Here is an 18,458-nt window from a genome sequence, read left to right on the forward strand (position 1 = left end):
GAAGTGTCCACTTCTTCATGTATCCGTGTAAATTTAAATTACTTACTTGCATGAGTTTTAAAGCCACAATTTGTGCAAGTTAAGGTGTTGAAATTGCATTGGCTTCTGCAATTCCAGAGATGAACCCTCCCATGAAGTCATCAGATTCCAACGTGGCGACATCTCTTGTTCTGTTTCCCGTCTCCCTTCTCGCAAACCCATTTATCTCTGCTCAGGGACGTGGGTAATGTATTCATGTCCCTGTTTCCCGAATTCGAAAGACGAATTCGTGCGCGAACGGAACCTTTGCGGAGGATGAATGTAAACCAGGAGGAGAGGCGGTCTACACTGAGCCAGAATCTGTCGACAAGTCTCCATTCTACTCCTCTCTTCACCGATGCAAGTTTCGATGTGAGCTTCAGAGATAGAAAGTGAGTGCAACTTGTCAGTTCTCGATTCGAACACGAATTCTGTTACAATGCATGTTGCACATGGATGGAATGCACCTCGAAAGTGTGGCAGGATTTATTTAGTACGGAACTGCTTGAGAATTGACGCATCATCAATTAGTGTCGCCTCCCTTCTACTTAGGACACCCTGGACTGCGTTTTGCAGACTAACGAGGCTCTGGCGCCTGCATCTACAGCCAACATAATCCTCTGTAGGATTGTGTCGTCCATGTGTGTGTTTGTGATTGTCCGTTCGTGCATCTCATTCTATCTCCTTTCATCCATCGTTGTGATTAGCCAAAAGTGGCAGAAAAGTGACGTAAAATGACCAATTTCAGTCGATCAATCAAGCAATCTGTAATTCCCACTGAATTTATTATATGTTTGCCTTCTTTCGTGACAGTGGCTGTTCAATGTGAGTGATACTAGGTTCGAATCCTGAGTAAGGCACGGCGTTTCGTTGTTTCTTCCCCTATTTCATTGTTTCATTATTCATCCTCATCGTCTTGATTACGTGGGAGAAGTAAAACAACGACGTACATAATAAAAAAATACTCTTTCGTTGATTGATTTGCCTCATTATTTTACTTCGCTTTTCCCTACCTTCGTGGCGTACGCTACGACGCCAGGGGTCCCGGGTTCGAATGCCGGGCTGGACATCGGTGAGTTTCCCTTCATCAATTTCATCATATCAGCGCCAATCGTCATCGTCGCGATTTATGAAAAGTGGCAGAAAAGCGAAGTAACGAAAATCAAATGAAATGTACTTCGCCTTTCTACCCCTTTTGGAAAATCCCTGAGATGAGGATGTATTGTGATGGATGTTTGGACAAACACATAGGGACGACAGGAGTCCGACAGAGAATTATACTGGCTCTGAGTCTGTACGCCAGAGCGTCGTTAGTCTTCAATAATTCAGTCCAACATTTGGCTGTCTTGTCTTGAGTAACGACCTCCCATTACCACGTCTTGGCATTTTCCCGTCTGTCCATCCGCTCGTACACGCATGACTTGTGTCTACCAAAACCGACCCTTCCATGCTATTTTGTTGTCATTCCCACGCGTTTCGCAATTAAAATGTCCCCCAAATCGCCCGTCGCTACAAGCATGAAAAGTTCACTGCCATTATACGAGTTTCATGCTTCCTTGGACAAAACAGTAGCGTCCTTCCCTCCATCCCGACTATCCCCGGAGGGAATAAATGAGGCGCGGGAGGGTTCAAGTGTAAATATTCACGCCTAGAGGGACGAAGGGGGCAAAATACCCCCCTCCTTTTCTCCACTTGCCTCTACTTTGCATACCAGGATCTAATTTTCCTACGATTTTCCTATGCGCCTTCTCTGATGTATTTACATGTGATATCACACTCGTCTCTTACTAGATCAATCTCACGTGAAAACCCATTAAAAGCATCCATGTTTATTCATGATCGGGGGGACTCGGGATCGAGTTCTTTTCATACTTCCTCCTCTGTCGCCTTGCCCGTGTGAAGTACTTGAGCGACCCTCCCTCCGGAAAAATTAGTCACCATTCAGTGAGGGAATTTCATCTGGAGACTCCATAAGAATGCAAGGGGTTGTTTTGATTGTGTTCTGGCACCACTGGCTTTTGATGAGGGGGGATGTCTCTGTGACTTCTCGCGTAAGACCAGTGTGTTTTGACTTCCTTTTTAAATTGTCCGAAATTTCCAATTTCGTTCCTGCAGGAGGAAATCGAAATTCGGCAGTGTTCTCGGATGTTGATTTTCCGAAAAGTTTTCAGTTTCAGACGAATGCCCTATTTACCCCGTTGCAGACCTCTGTTACATACCGGCATGCTTGAAATCAGTTGTATATAGTTCAAGAAGTGGACGATAGATGGCAGTGTGCTGCAAAGAGCAAAGATACATTAACTAGAGGAATAATGTGAGAGGAAATCAAACCAAAACAAATATATATAGTACAAAATGATTTTTGATGTTTGATTAGTAATAACATGTAAACAATGAACTGTGCAAAGGCGTTATAATATATTTATCGCCAAAACTATCACATATATCAACTAGAGTAAAGATAAGAAGTTAAAGAAAGACCTTACCTTCTCATAGGAACGAGATTTTACATACCGGGTTTTCGTAAATGATTGTCGGGGTTTCCTCATTGTTGTAACCGATTTGGGTGAATGACACGGTGAACACAAATGCACGATATTCTTGAGAAACTCAACAAGTTTTGTTCCTTATTTGTTTCATAGACCTATGTTTCCAGATTCTGCCGCTAGGCGGCAGTTTTCCAAAATGGCGGATATTGCTAGTGAGAAGGCGTTCTGTGTCCTTGAATATCACGCAACGAGGTCCGTTACAGTTGTGCAGCGACATTTTCGTGCGCGATATCGGAAAGATGCACCATCAGACAATTCGATTAGAAGGTGGTATGCACAGTTCAAGAAAAAAGGTTGCATTTGCAAAAACAAAAGCAGTGGTCGACCATCAGTGCCGGAACATGATGTGGAGCGTGTTCGTGAAACCTATCTACGGAGCCCGAAGAAATCGATTCCTGCTGGATCCAAGGAACTAAACATACCGAAGACAACATTATGGAGTGTTCTACGAAAACGGCTCAACATGAAACCATACCGCCTAAGTCTGCATCAAAAGCTAACACTTAACGACCGTCGTGTACGGGAAACGTTCGCCAGCGATATGCAAAATCTCATGACTGACGATGACAATTTCATCGAGAATTTCGTTTCCACTGACGAGGCGGCATTCCACCTAAGTGGAAAAGTAAACACACACAATGTGCGCATATGGGGAACGGAAAATCCTCATCAGTTTGTTGAATTGGTTCGGGACGAGAAAAGGTGTACGGTCCATTCTTCTTCATGGAGAAAACGGTTACAGGATTGACATTCCTGGATATGTTGAATGAGTGGCTATTTCCTCAAGTGGAAGAAGATTCTAACACCTTCATCATGCAATTGGATGGAGCCCCACCTCATTTCCACTGTGAAGTGCCATCATTGCTCAACAGAAAATTACCAAAACGTTGGATTGGGCGCGGGAGTGATGAGGATGAAAACCTTTTATCATGGCCGCCTCGTTCCCCTGACCTTTCTCCTTGCGATTTTTTTCTCTGGGGATACGTAAAAGATACCGTTTACTATCCTCCATTACCCACTACCATCGAGGAACTGAAAACACGCATAACGAATTCCATCAACAGTGTTACACGTGGTATGCTATCCCGAGTGTGGCAGGAAATGGACTATCGCTTAGATATCTGCAGGATATCGCGAGGCGAGCACATGGAACATTTGTGACTTTGTCATAAAAACTTGGTGAGTTTTCTAACATTTTGCAAAAAATTGCATGTATCTACCTTTATTACGTAAAGTACAGTGCTTGTTTGTAACCCCGACAATCATTTACGAAAACCCTGTATATTACATTTATTGGTTGTATTTCCCTTGGTGGTGCCAGAGCACATAGAATAAGATTTTATTGACAAGGATCTAAATCCGAGATCGTGGAATGAGAACCACGTGTACTGAAATGTATTAACCTCATGCTTTTCAGAATATACAGTGGTTTCCTCTCTGTTGTTAGTAAACTGCTTGTTTCCTATCATAAACCTTTTGACGTTTGCTACTCGAATTTAATAGCCCGAGGTATCTCATGTCTTTATCCCTGAGCTAAGCTGGACGGTGTCTGTACCTAAAAGGGTGTGGCACCTACGTGCCGGGGAAGTTATCACAGCTCGCTACAACTACAGAAGTCCCGGATTTGAATTACGGCCTGGGCATGGATTTCTTTGTACGGACCCTTCCTCACTTTCATCATATCATCACTCATCCCTAGCTTTGCGATTAGCCAAAAGTAGCAGAGAAGCGAAGTAACACAAACAAAATTCACCAGTTAATCTATACCCTGTCCTAACTATCCCTGGAGTACGGCCGTTCATAGCGGCAGAGAAGGGGGATTTGAGTGGGCAATACGAAGTCGCTCTCCTCCCCTCCACGCAATCCCTTCCCCGCTCACGTGTTCATTGGTGGAGCCGTCTAGTATTACTACTTGCGCAGATACTTGTTTTCGTTCACTTGCTCCAGATATAACTGAGAGAGAATATAGGTACCCTGCCTGCAATTTAAGTTCGAATGGTTTGGACTGGACCTGTGCAGTGCGTGTCGCTGTATGTAGAATTTTAAAGTAAGAAGTAACGTTCCCAAAACACTATATACGAGGGCATATCAATTAGTAAGGTAGCATTGGTACTGCAGTTTATACTTTCCGGGACAGATACGTTAATGCAGACCGAAGAAATGAGCACTTGACTAAGGATGGCATCGAGAATCAGAGAACCGTGTTTCCGTCCAGACAGCAAGTCTCGTCTCGTTACCCTAGTATATTTTCGTTGTCTTGTATATTCGATATGCAGCTTTATTACTAAAGTACTCTCACCGGCCCTTTGTACATGACCTATGTTTGACACTTAGTCCGGAGACCGAAGTCCCCTTCCTAGGTGCCGGGCCCAGCTAAACGGTTTGATTCCAGGGTACGTGTGACCGGATCGGTTTTTACCCCCGACGAATAGCCGACTCGTGCATAAAGTGACGTTGAATAATAATAATAATAATAATAATAATAATAATAATCAATAATAATAATAATTGATGTTAGCCAGCGGAAATGCTTTGCTGACTTAACGTTGAACTAAAATATAAATACCAACAGTTATGAGGATTAGTATATTATTTGTATGAACACAAATCATAGTCAAACATAGATAACAAAAATGTATATTATATAACACACAAAAATATACCTATTACACAACCCCTCGCTATCACTCAGCATTCACGCACTCATTCAAACTTCAGGGGACAAATTACATTAATATAAATACATTGGCCCTTTTTTAGACACCATGCAATATTTAGTTTTTTTTCTTATGAATATTAAACTGCGCCCGAAAACGTTAATTTGCTTAGAATTAAAGATACTAAACTTTCATCTGCGCGTGCTCATTACATTCTGCCAACGGGCATGACACGTAAACTTTTTATTCTTGCAATTTATTTAGACATTTAAATAATTGTTGTAGAATTATCACCAATGCGCCTTGGAACTTCAATAACATTAGGCTTAGATATCAACTGCAAGACACACATGTTTACAGACTGAAAAGTGAAGACACTTATGTATGAATATATTAAAAATAGCACGAAGTTAACTTACTTCCTCACTTAGCAAACTTGAGAGGTGATCTCTGCAAGAGATACACGATTTATGCCGTTTTAAACAAATATTTACCGAGTAAAGCATATAAGGTGACATCAATAAACATTATTACTCAACAGCTCGGCGCAGAGCGTGGAAAAACAACAGTATGCTGTGAATATCTCTTCCGAATTAGCAATTGTGAAATTTAGATGATGTTGGCAAGAAATAATTTAATCAATACCTTTACGACTTTTAACTTTAAATACTGGTATCTTTTCGTCCGACGGCCGATCTTTGGAGTCTTGGGTAGATGATCACTCACACATATAGAAAATTAACAGTAGTATACTATACCATCTCGGCGTTTTAGACGTTTCAGCGACGTTTACCGTAGTCCTCTAAACGGCGGCGTGACGTCGATCCGCGGTCCTCTTTGCAACACTAACACTTCCCCACGCTACTTCTTTGTAGCGGCACTTCGCAATCTTCTTGGACACACCTTCTTCTACGCTTCAACATCACGGCGATAATCTTGTCGGCCTCGTAATGGAGCGATTAATTGCTTCGCATCATCTCGCTCTCTCTCTCTTTCTGGGAGGACGGCGAAAACGGGCGAAGTTTCTTTACCGGGGGTACTCGTGGATTCTCGCTGCTAATCTCACGCGGGACGTCGGCGTCGTCTCAAGACGCAGTAGGTGTCGCTTCATTATCTCAATCTTCTCTTCTAGACGGTAGATCTAAGTGTGGGCTGGTGTCGCTTCATCTTCCAATTTCTCTCTCTCTCTCTCTCTTTCTCTCTCCGTAGAATTCTCGTCGGGCGTCGGCGTCTCGACTGGCGGTTTTCGGCGGTATCATTTCATGGCTTCTAATCGGGCTGTGGGCGTCATTTGTGGCGATGTGGCGTTTGTGGCTTTCGTGGCGCTTGTGGCGGCGTTTTAGTGGTGTGACGTCGCGACGCTGAGCGATGATCTGCTGCGTTGTCGGCTTCATGCAGGCTAGGAAGACCCATAGCCCTCCTTCTCTTGATTTTAGCCCGCCATAGTTGTATTAATGTTCCTCGTCACAAAACGAATAACGCGAATCCAGTGCACAGGTCACTAATTAACACTGCGTATTCGTACAACTAGTCACTGTCACTCACTCACGCAGGATAAAATACAACACGGCGCGGTAGAAAAAGACAAAGTCCCGAATCTTTACTCCGACTGTCGCAGAGGTGTTGTCGGTTCAAAAACTGGCGGTAGACTGTACGTGTTTGTCCGTTCTGCCACTATTTAAAGACGACTTGAAATTTCGAATACAACAGACTGACTTTTAGGCGCGGAAATCCGCAGTTACGACGTTGGTGGTCAAGCGTCCCTTTTTTGCTAGGTCCAGCTTCTTCAAGCACACGTGTTGCGTTAGAATGGGGTGAAAAGAATAGTTCTACCCTCATCCGGGACGTAACATGTTCCTCCAGTAATTGGCCTCCCACGTGGACTTTCCTGTCGCCAAATGCACAAAAGTCGCTCAAAAATAGTGAAAGATTTATCACAGCACATTGTTAGTTCCCAGCTCCTACGACCGAAAGGGGGAAAAGTCGACAAAAGCAGAGAAACACAAAAGGTTCAGAAACGTGGTGTTTTTCTACCGAAGCTTCAAGCGGATACGAAGGTTACAGAAAAATATAAAATAATGAAAACCTAGGATATAGAATAATAAAAAAAAGTATGTGACAAAAACTGATTGTCATAGTACTAAGGTAATGAGATGTCAGTTGTTACTTCTTAATTGTTGATCGAGTCAATTTATCATGCACTGAGTTCACTGAATTTCCTAATTTCTTACTTTACGTGGAATTTCTTACACTATAATCGTGACGACATGGAAATCATAGAAATCGCGGGAGCATTGAGCTCTTCATTCCCTTTTCTGTATCCACACAATCCCTCTTCTGTCTCTTTTCTGTTTCCACACAAGACCTCTTCTTTCTCTCCTCCTCTGCTTCCATCCTGGCCTTTTCTTTGCCTCCCTCTATCTATATCTGCTTCCCACCTTCCTTGTATCTCGCCCCTCTCTCTCTTTCTCTGCTTCCAGTCAGGCCTTCTTTCTGTATTCCCCTCTCTCAGTGTGTCTTTATCTGCTTCCACCTCTTCCTTCATCTCTGCTTCCGGCTTGACCTTTTTCTTTATCTTCCTCTCTGCCTCCACCCTGGCTCTGTTTCTTTCTCTCCTTCTCTGCTTCCACGCAGGTCCTCTTTCTTTCCCTCTCTTTCACTAACTCACTCACTCGTTCACTCTCTCTCTCTCTCTCTCTCTCTCTCTCTCTCTCTCTCTCTCTCTCTCTCTCTCTCTAGAATGGGCAAAGAGAGAGAGAGATTGTGTGTGAGAGGCGACGGGAGCATCCATCTATCTCTACAAAGAGGAGAGACCCATCTACATTAATTTAAATGCAATATTCATATTTTGCATTTAATATATAATACGGCATTGCACGAATATGACCTTGAATAACGCTCGCATCTCCTGAGGGAAGATGCCTCGTTTACAAGAAACTTCCCTCGGGGACTTCGGCGCTAATATTCGGTCTTGTTTCTCCCTTCCCGATGCGAGCACAACTCATTCCTCTTTGACTCTTCTGCTATCTTTAGCTCCCTTGGCTCGGCTCCATCGCTGCCAGGTTGGAAAACGGATGCTGACCCCGAGACGGGGACAGGGAGGCTGCGTGTCTTCTTATGCTCCAGCCCCAATCACTGAATCAGTGTTGACATCCCTTAATGTAAGTAACTAAACTGAGAAAAATGTTGTACGTAGATTCATACGCACGGATGCAATCAGTTTTCTTCTTTTAAATTTAAATTTTAAATATTATCGGGCATAATGTTAGATAAAGATTATAAATTGCAGATTTTTAAAAACTGAATCATTTAACGTTTACATTAATTAGGATAATTACCGTTATTACGTTACAAATAGTAATGGTCATTTTTTTACGTTAGTTGGATGGCAACGTAAACGAATGGGTCTTAGGCCGTTATTTCTCCAATGTTGTACAGCTTGTGTGTACACTCCTGTTCAGAAAAAGTTGCACAACCTTATAAAAACTGACACTTTATGTGAACAGGAGTGTACCAAGGGTATACCAAAGATGGATGAGAAGAGTTTGGTTTAAATCATTAGGAAATATTATAGAAAAATAATTGTAATAATGAGTGGTTCCAAAAGCGGGGGGTGGCAAAAACAGTATAGTTCCCTTTGTAGATAAAGTTTAGCATAGTGCGATGGCAAAAGCGGCGAAATGTAGGGGGGGGCAACTGCCTCCCTAATCGCCGCTACTGTAATAATATAAGTTACAAAGCTATACGTTGTTCCACGATTGTGATTAGTGGATCCCTTGTAAACGGAACCACAGATTTTTTCCTGTTCGTGCAGCTGATTTGTGCCACTAAACTTACCGCGGCAAGAGGGATGAGAGGATGCTGGGAGGAACGTGGCAAGGAAGGTGTTCGAAATCTCCGTTAAAGGGACCGTTCCAGTATTCGTATATAGCTTGCAATAGTATACATAAGATATCAGTATAAATCATAACCTTACATAAAGACTTAGCTAATTAATCTTTTTGAAATTTCAAGACTCCATGGGGGAAAAATGTCAGACACTGGATTCGGACATACAGCCTGAAGGTCCGTTTGAAGCAGAGTTTATTAGTATCGATAAAGCTTATCTGAATGAAGGGTGTGAATACAGTTCACACGTACTTAACTTTAAAATCCTCCTCGCCTCGTATTTTAGTTTCAAAGTCGGACAAATTTATTGAAATGAATACATGCAATACATATATAATGAATTTAACGCAAAAAACAAAATTCCATGAGACAGATCGACACAAATCGTTCAAAATTTGAATTTTGCATCCTTTATTGAATAAGTTATACTATACAACTTATACCCGACTTTTATATTTGCTGTTTTATTAACCTTCTAAACTTCGAAGTAGGGGTTACATAAATTGTACATAGTTTTGCAATTGACGCGTGTTCTTTAATCTAAATATATTAATGAATCTTGTAAATTTACACAAAATAGAAGCCCTCCTAAAATAAAACAAACGTGTAGGCTGCCACCTATTGTTCGACAGCTGAAGAACGAGACCAGTATTTTGTTTCTATGCCTTCGGTTATTTTATTTATTATCGCTCGCTTTGTTGTATTCTTACCGTATTTTTCAGCGACATTATTGCATGTGAAACTTCAGTGTTGTTTCAGCAGCAGATGATCTTCACGAAGTCTATTTCCCTTGTCCGTTCCACCTCTATTTTGCCACTGGACTCATCCACTCCGCACATGCGCACTTGCGTCGATAGTGGCTGCCAATTCATGTGGACTATACTTTTTTTTTGTAATGAACAGGTGTGGATTATGAAATGCGAATTTTGATGATAAACTAAGACAACGGTGATTATTTCTTTTAGAAATAAGTTTTCAAGCAAGGATTTTATCTGTATCTGTATCAAGTACGTGAGCTTCAGTGAGGACGAAGTGGAGAATGGAGATGTTTGGTGCTGCTGAGGGGAGGGTACAAAACAATGAGGGGGAGTTATGCTTCATTACCAGGTTTTCTTGTACTTGAGGATAATTTATTTTTAAACCGAAGGCAACCCTATAATTCTTTTCTAACATGATCAGAGAATTCTCAAGTATTTCTTTTACGTAAGGTGTGTAATTTAGAATACGAGTTAAGCTTTGAGATGGCGTAGTGGTAATGTCGTCGCCTTATAATCAAGGGGTCCCGAGTTCGATACCCGGTGGAGACAAATAGTGGTTCGAATCCCACTTTAAATTGTAGGTTCCGTTCCATTTAGCCTTTCTGTACATAAAGTGGGCTTAAAAACGAACTGAAACAAACAAACAAACAAACGAATTAAAGTTTTTATCTTTGAGACATGCCATTCCTTACGCTGAATTTAGTTCTAAACAAAACTAATGCAATTTAATAGAACTTCCACTAGAATTTTGCTGTGTGCAAAATATTGCCGAGTAAGACTTTTCCACTGTTCCACGACTGTCTCTCTCTCTCTCTCTGTCTCTCCCTCCCTCTCTCTCTCTCCCTCTCCCTCTCCCTCACCCTCTATCTCTCTCCCTCTCCCTCTCTCTCAAAGTATTATCATTAACTTCCGTTAATGGCAATTTGACCCGATAAGGTGATGGCTAATGTTGTCGCCTTGCAATCAAGAGGCCAAGGGTTCGATCCCGGTGGAAGCATATTGCACAGAGGTTCAGCTTCAGATACCGATTTGAACTGTAGGTCGAGTTTCGATTAACCAGTCTGAGCAAACTTTGCTTTGACAATATTCTGAACTCGGCTCTCGGCGTTGGGCTCAACCTTTGAGGTAAGAAATGAGGGAGTACTTCTTTGCCACCCTTCCCCTTCCCCCACCTGTCCCTGTTTCTTGAGAGATGCGACTGTCGCTGTCTAGAGGAACACGTACCGTTCCCAACCTCCCTTACGACAGGATCTCGAAGCTACACACACACACGCACCCAAAGAAGCGCGCACACGTTCTTATTTTGGCCCCGACACCAGACGCACGTGCTGGCTTCCTCGCGAAGCAGACGGAACCTCAAACGATGTCTTGGAGAGATCGTCTCCTCTCGGGCACCTTCTTCAAGGAAGCTGCGTGAAGATGAAGACGTAGCGTTATCAGTTCTTCTCGGTTTGATAGTGTGGGTGCGATCGTGCGGGGATGTTTTGGTTCTTTCAAGAGATGAGGTGAAGTGTGTTTATCTTATAGTGCCTTAACCTTGGGGGTCTGGGAAGCGAGTGTGTGTGGTTGAGATGGCCTGTATCAGGGCGGCAAGGTCGGAAGGTTCGAGCGATGACCTCAGCAACATGAACAGCATCGCCAGAGCCAATAAGTCCATCATACAGGTAGGAGTTGCATCTGCTAACTTTCTGAAAGAGATTTGGATTATTTTAGTTCGCTTCTTTGTCACTTTTGTGGAATCGCAAAGATGAGGATGAGTGATGATATGAATTTGATGAAGGAACACTCACAAAGAACACCCGGGATTCGAACCCGGTACCCCTGGCGTCGTTGCGCGCTGTGATAACCACTCTGCCACAGAAGTCTGCTTTCTCAAAGAGGGTTTGCTTCATAAGTAGTAGTTGTAGAATGCAGTGGCACCAACTTATATTGGCACTTGGGGACCGAGCTCGCCAAATAAATTATCGCGTTGTGGTGTGCATTAATTCACGATTGTTTTGGCCAAAGTTGACGCCCCTGTTAGTGTTCATAACTTTCACGTGGCGGGATTTAGTTTGAGGGAACATTGGTTCAGTTCTCAGTGAGGATAATTATAATCCTTTGGATCCTTCTTACTGGCCAATGCAACTGGCGTCGCAACGGGATTTCATCACCGTGTCACGAATTATTTTCACATTTGTTCTCCTATTTTTTCCACCTTCTCTCCTTTCTTATCTTCATTCTCTTGACATTGCCGCCACGGTGACCGACACGAAGCTTCCCGGTTTCGATTCTCAGTCAAGGCATTGGTGTTCTTTTTGAGTGTCTCTTCATCAATTTCTTCTCATTGCTCATCGTCACGATTAGCCAAAGGTGGTAGAAATGCGACGTAAAAATAAAAAGTACTCTTTCCTTACTTTTCTGTCTGCTTCCCTGTATTTTCCTTTTACATTCTTCTTTGCTTTCCGTCTTTTCTCTTGTTCTATTTATTTATTTATTGAGAAAATTCCAGATACAGAACAGGTGGCCATTTTACACTGAAATTGTCAACAATGAAAACGCAATAATAATAATAAGCAAAAATATATTAAAAAATAATAATTAAAAGTAACAAAGTAACAGAAAGACAACAAAATAAGCAAAGGATTGCACTCTTTTCATCTCATTCTCTCCTCTCCCTTGTTCTTTCTTCCCCATTTCTCCCTCCCCTCACTTTCTGTAGGCTGTATTCCATCTGTATTCCCCATTCCCCTCTCACCTATTTCTAATTTCCATTTCACATCGCCTTTCTACCCATTATGACTGCAATGTAAAATATGTTTGAAAAATCTATTATTGCCATCTCGGAGGGTATCGCCCCCATCGCCCCCCCCCCCCGCCCGTCAAACCGCCCCTGGTAACAGAACGCAAGAGGTTCATTTCTAGCCATTGTAAACAACTGTACGTCATTTGCGAGAAATCCTATTGGATAATCCTAATTACAGTTGGCGTCGGAATAAAATGCGAATCGTAATACTACCTAACGGTGTCTGACGTCATTTATGAATTATTCGCATACTGTCAAGATGTCTGTCTTAAGCTGATTTAAGAATTAACCTGTTAGGACACAACTTCTTTTCGCAAGTCACGTCGTTATGTTTGCACTGACTTTGTTCTTTCAGTGGGCAAAGACGACATGAAAAATGGACTTAATTTGACACGAACACGTCAAATGTTTTGAAGCATGCCACGCCATCTTGGCACAATTCTGTCTTTATTACAAAACTGCAGCAAAAGCAGTATTTAACATGTACATGACGCATGGCTCTTTTAATATTTACCAGTATAGCTGGAGATCATGTCTTTGGAGGAAGAAACTGTGAAACGAACATGGAAAGCGAGCTTGCTTTCACAAGTTCCCAGCCGATCTGTCTGGCGTTTTCAAAAGCCGGAGACAGCCAACCAGGACACGCCCCTTTCTAAACTCTATCCAATTCGCCCCTGTCGTCATCCACCCTCGCTCAAAGGTAGACTTCACATAATGCTTTCTCATTCCGATTTCAAATATGCAGATGATTTTTTTCCTTCGATGGCCTAAACTGTTAAGGTCTCTACTTTCGAATCACACTTTAGGATAACAGCCCTGTCTGCAAGGAGGATTTTTTGTCAACAGAAATAGCTTGTGTTGGAATTTGCATGAAAAGTAAAGCGTGAAGAAAATGACTACAGTTAAGGGATGTACTCGGCTGATAAACTGATTTTGTATCTCTTAAAAATGCAACGTGGATATACTACATTATTATTATTATTATTTGCATTATCGTCAATTCCGCCGAAGTCGCCGACAGCTTAATATTACGGTAAAATAACGGTGGAATTTCCATATAAATAAAAAGTTTTGTCGTAACCAATGAGGAAATTTCAAACAATGAACTGAAAACTGTCTTATTGCATTTTTGAGTTAACATATACGTGTGTTTACCGTAAAAATTGCTCATTCGCTCGAATCACACTTTGAATTTCAAATTCAATCGCGATTAGCTCATCTGAGCAAAAGGTGGACTTACTGCGAACACAAATATATACAGGGTGTCCGAGAATGAATGGTGGGGTTTCATGAGGTTTCTGTGAAATATGTATTGTGTGTCATGAATTGAAAGTGCTTTTATTTTATTTCAAACACGACTGAAAACTTGCACAGGAAGATTCTATATTTTCCCCAAGAGATGACGCTGACTAATGAACTAACAACAATTTACTTTCTTTTTTTATAATTATATTTTATTTCACATGGATGAGAGAATAATTTTTGATACTAATTGTTATTTAATTATTTGTAATAACTAATGACATTTTCAGAATTTCTGACCATAGCATGTTCTAATATCCCCACTCTCAAGATAGTTCAATATAACATATTCAATATTTTTGATGAGGTGATAATAACTACAAGAAAGTAAATGAATTTGCTTTAAGATTAGTGGTATTCAAAGTCAGCAATAAATTGCAGAGCTGTTCAAAATTGAATTTGTGCACTTTTTGTTATTGCACCAACCATAATATATCTAGTAATTAATACCATATCAGAATCAGAAATGTACGTATTTATGAATGAAATGGTGAATGTGGAAGTAGGGCCCCACACATTCACGATCTCGGTCATTTGTGAAGTTAATGTGGTCAGCACCATGCTACGGCGGCTTTTATCTCCCGGTTAACCATTTATATTAGAGGTTGAGTGAACCTCAGAGCCGCCATTATGCCAAGATATTGGAAGAACTCCCACCTTAGATCACGTACCCCTGGATGTGCACGTGTGTGTGGTGTGGAAGCATCGTTGCACCCCGATTTTTTCCCCCCTGTGCGCGCCTCAACGTGTAGATTCATTAATCAAAGTTTCTCATTGTTTTGACTCCTCCCGACGCCTTGGTGCGAAGTGAGGACGTTGGTTATCCCTCTCTTCCGTGTAATTTATTTATTTTACCCTGAGCTGCCTGCGGCCAGGAATAATGCATGCTGTTAAAACAAGAGCGTACCAAAACCCTTACATGAGTTTGTTTTTGTTAGAGTGGAACCTCTTCTCTCCTCCAGAAGATAGTCTTCTTCTTTTATTGCCGCGTCTATTCATCAAACATGGGCTTTTCTATGTTCTTTTCGAAGGCACGAGGTGTATTTTCACATTCATAATCAAGAGAAATAATCTTCGGTTTTGACAAATTTAAGAACAACTTGAATTTCTGTGTAGGAGAAGAAGTAACTTCAAGATAGAAAGAATTGTAACGCATTACAGGATTATTGGGGGTGCGTTCTGCTCTCTCAGGACAGTCCCTGTGATGTGTCTGCCCCTCCTTTTCTCTAAATATGCCTCTGTCTTATTATCCCCTATGTATGACTGTATCTCTTCCATTATCTCATTTTACTGTTTCCCTTCTTCACTGTGAGTATGTCGTAGTCTTTATCTCTCGTTATTCATTTCTTTAAATATTTTTCTTTCCGTCTCTGTACCTCTCTTTCTGTTATCCGTCTCCGAATCTCTTTTTCTTCTGTTTCTTTGTCATTCCCTACCTCTTTATCTGTTTCTTTGTCTCTCTCTACCTGTTTTTCTGTTTCTATCTTTCTGGCTCTTTTTCTCTGTTTCTTGATCTCTTCGTCTATCTCTTTTTCTCTTTCTTTGTCTTTGTCTATATCCTTTTCTCTGTTTTTTTATCTATATATTTTTTGTTTCTTTCTCAATCTCTCTCTCTTTCTGTTTCTTTGTCTCTCACTCTCTCTCTACCTCTTTTTATGTTTCTTTCTCTCTCACACTGTCTGCGTCTTTTTCTTGTTTCTTTGCCTGTCTCTTACCTCTTTTTTCTTTTTATCTAACTCATTTTCCTTGTTTCTTTCTCTCTTCTGCTTTCCCTCTCTCTCTCTGTCTCTGTCCATCTCTTTTGTTCCGCTCTTTCTTTCTCTCTCTCTTTGCTCTCTCTCCTCTCTCTACCTCTTTTTCTTCTCTCTTTTTACTTTTATTATCGTTTGATCTCCCTCTCTCTCTCTCATATCATCGGTCTCTTTCTACCCGCTCTGTATTTTTTTCTGCATCATTTAATTTCTCACACAGTTTGAACGGTAAACTTTACTTGTCAAGTTATTTTGTTACTGGACTCTTTCAAGTAACGCATGCGCACTTAAGTCTATGGTTGTGACTACGCACACCGACATTATTGTTATATATTCGACCCGAAGTACGTTATTTGTGCACGCAGCCGATGTTGTACAATAGAATCTTCTAGCTATAATTAAAAAAAAATAAGACAATAAATTTCATTTCTACAAACAATCCCCAAACTGAAACAACTTTCAGGCTTTTAAGCACCATAAGAACAATACATTACTGCAGCAACATTCCAGTAGGCTATACGTGACCAGTTAGCGGAGGCTTATGGCAACACAAAAGAGCATAAATTATCCTCATGTTGTTCCCTCTTCTAAAGAGAAAATAGCAGTTCAGCTACAATTCGAAATGTCCTTGTTTATTTTTTTCTTTAGAAAGATAGTGTGCGTATGTTAAAAGTGTACTCATTAGTCAGTATGTACTCATTGACAATACCATAAAAATTGCCTTAATTGTTGACGTAATTCTGAGCTTGTCGAAGGGAGTTCAAGTTGATCGATGAAATATCAACCAGGATGGAAGACCGTGTGTGTCTGGCGATGTCAGAGTCCTCTACAATTGGCTTCCAGTTGTCCCCATGATGCTAGGTCAATGCCGACATTCCAGAGCAGCGGTACTCAAACTGTGGTACGTGTACTCCCAGCGGTATAACAGTTGGGCTGAAAAGTTCATAGGCTGACTCATAGATGGCGTTACTAGAATTAAATCCATGTGATTTTTACTTAGTACTAACCTTCAAAAGATACGTGTATAAATTTCACAGCTGCCGGATAATTAGTTCGTGAGATATAGCATTGTGAGTGAAGCAGCTTTTGTTATTGTGAAAAAATGGATAAAAAAAGAATTTCGTGTGTTAATAAAGCATTGCTTTTTGGCGAAAAAAAATACTGTTGAAGCCAAGGCTTGGCTTGATAAACATTATTCGGACTCTGCACCAGGAAAATCAACCGTTGAGAAGTGGTTTGCTAAATTTAAACGAGGCGAAATGAGCATCGAAGACGATGCACGCAGTGGACGCCCCAAAGAGGCTGTTACCGACGAAAACATCAAAAAAGTCCACAAAATAATTTTAAATGATCGTAAAGTGAAGTTGATCGAGATAGCTGAGATTATTACATAGCGTTGTTGGAGCGTTTAAAGGATGAAATCACGAAAAAACGGCCCCATTTGAAGAAGAAAAAAGTGCTGTTTCATCAAGACAATGCACCGTGTCACAAATCAATGAAAACGATGGCAAAATTATATGTATTAGACTACGAATTGCTTCCCCATCCACCATATTCTCCAGATCTGGCCCCCAGTGACTTTTTCCTGTTTGCAGACCTTAAAAGAATGCTCGCTGGAAATAAATTTAGCACTGATGAAGAGGTAATCGCCGAAACTGAGGCCTATTTTGAGGCTAAAGAGAAATCGTACTATAAAAATGGCATCGAAAAATTGTATGACCGCTATAATCGTTGTATCGCCCTCGAAGGCAACTATATTGAATAATAAAATCGAATTTTGTCAAAAAAATATTTTTTACTATGTTAGCCTACGAACTTTTCAGCCCAACTGCTATGAGCTGGGTACGCGATCAGCTCGGAAGAGAAATGTCGAGAGTACCCACACGACAACATTTTTGACGAATCTCAGCTTGAAAGTTTCAAGTGCTCAACCAGACATCAAGAAACTGTGTCAAGCTAGCAGGCAGATTCTTCTCACTAGAAACTTCGAGGATTTACAATAACATCTCCAAAATTGTGATTATGGCGCCCATTAACCACTGAAACGTACCGAAGACATCAAAACAAACAAATTTTTTCAGTAACAGTTTTCTCGTTGGTTCTTAGTTTTGGCGCTAAAGTCGGTCAAAAAAAGCCCGTTTTGCCGCCTGAATGCTGGCAACCACACACATCATTTCATCGTATCTGTGACCTCATTTCCTGCGGCGAAATAGTGCACGGCAGTGTTGCAAGGAACGCACAAATTTTGGGAAATATGACAGACTACCAACCACATCATCATCTGTAAAAAGAAGATAGGGTCGCGTCCAATAGACCGAACATCGAGGGAAACACAGCCTACCAGCCAGAAGACAGCAGTCATCCCAGGGGAAGGGGAAAGTGAACCAACGATACGATAAATGGTAGAAAAATAACGTATTCAAAATGGCAATATAGAATGTTGTCTCTTAGCCTACATGTCAGATATAATCATCATCAATAATACATTTTATTGGACTGACAGTTTACATCTGGCTGTTTACGCCCAGATAAATGTCAAATATTTGCAAACCTCGTTGCAAGGTTGATATCTGCAGGTTTGTACAGACCCATTTGTCCTGATACATGCGTTGTGGTATTGTGGTGCTGATAGCGGAAGTATCCGAGGTTGACGTTGTTACATTATGGCTAAAACAAGCACAAAAACACATGTTGTTAGGTTCTTTCACTATCATTTTGTCAACTGTTCAGTGTGTCACAGACAACGACTC

At 41.2% G+C, this 18,458-nt stretch overlaps 1 protein-coding gene across 8 annotated transcripts in view; it reads left to right on the forward strand.

Annotated features, from left to right (window-relative positions):
* Nucleotides 1-18,458, forward strand: part of sick (sickie) — a 1,061,378-nt gene that overhangs the window by 222,918 nt on the left and 820,002 nt on the right. For 6 of the 8 annotated variants that reach the window (XM_083119464.1, XM_083119468.1, XM_083119469.1 and 3 more), the window contains exon 1: nt 11,424-11,534. The exons of the other annotated variants lie outside the window; for them this stretch is intronic. In XM_083119464.1, the coding sequence (XP_082975590.1) occupies nt 11,442-11,534 (93 nt within the window). In that variant the 5' untranslated portion in view covers nt 11,424-11,441. Of the gene's footprint in view, nt 1-11,423; nt 11,535-18,458 lie in introns of those variants that run through there. 8 annotated transcript variants of the gene reach the window in all.

The sequence above is a fragment of the Lepisma saccharinum genome, chromosome 3 (assembly GCF_977018435.1).
Source record: "Lepisma saccharinum chromosome 3, izLepSacc3.1, whole genome shotgun sequence".
Classification (NCBI taxonomy): domain Eukaryota; kingdom Metazoa; phylum Arthropoda; class Insecta; order Zygentoma; family Lepismatidae; genus Lepisma; species Lepisma saccharinum.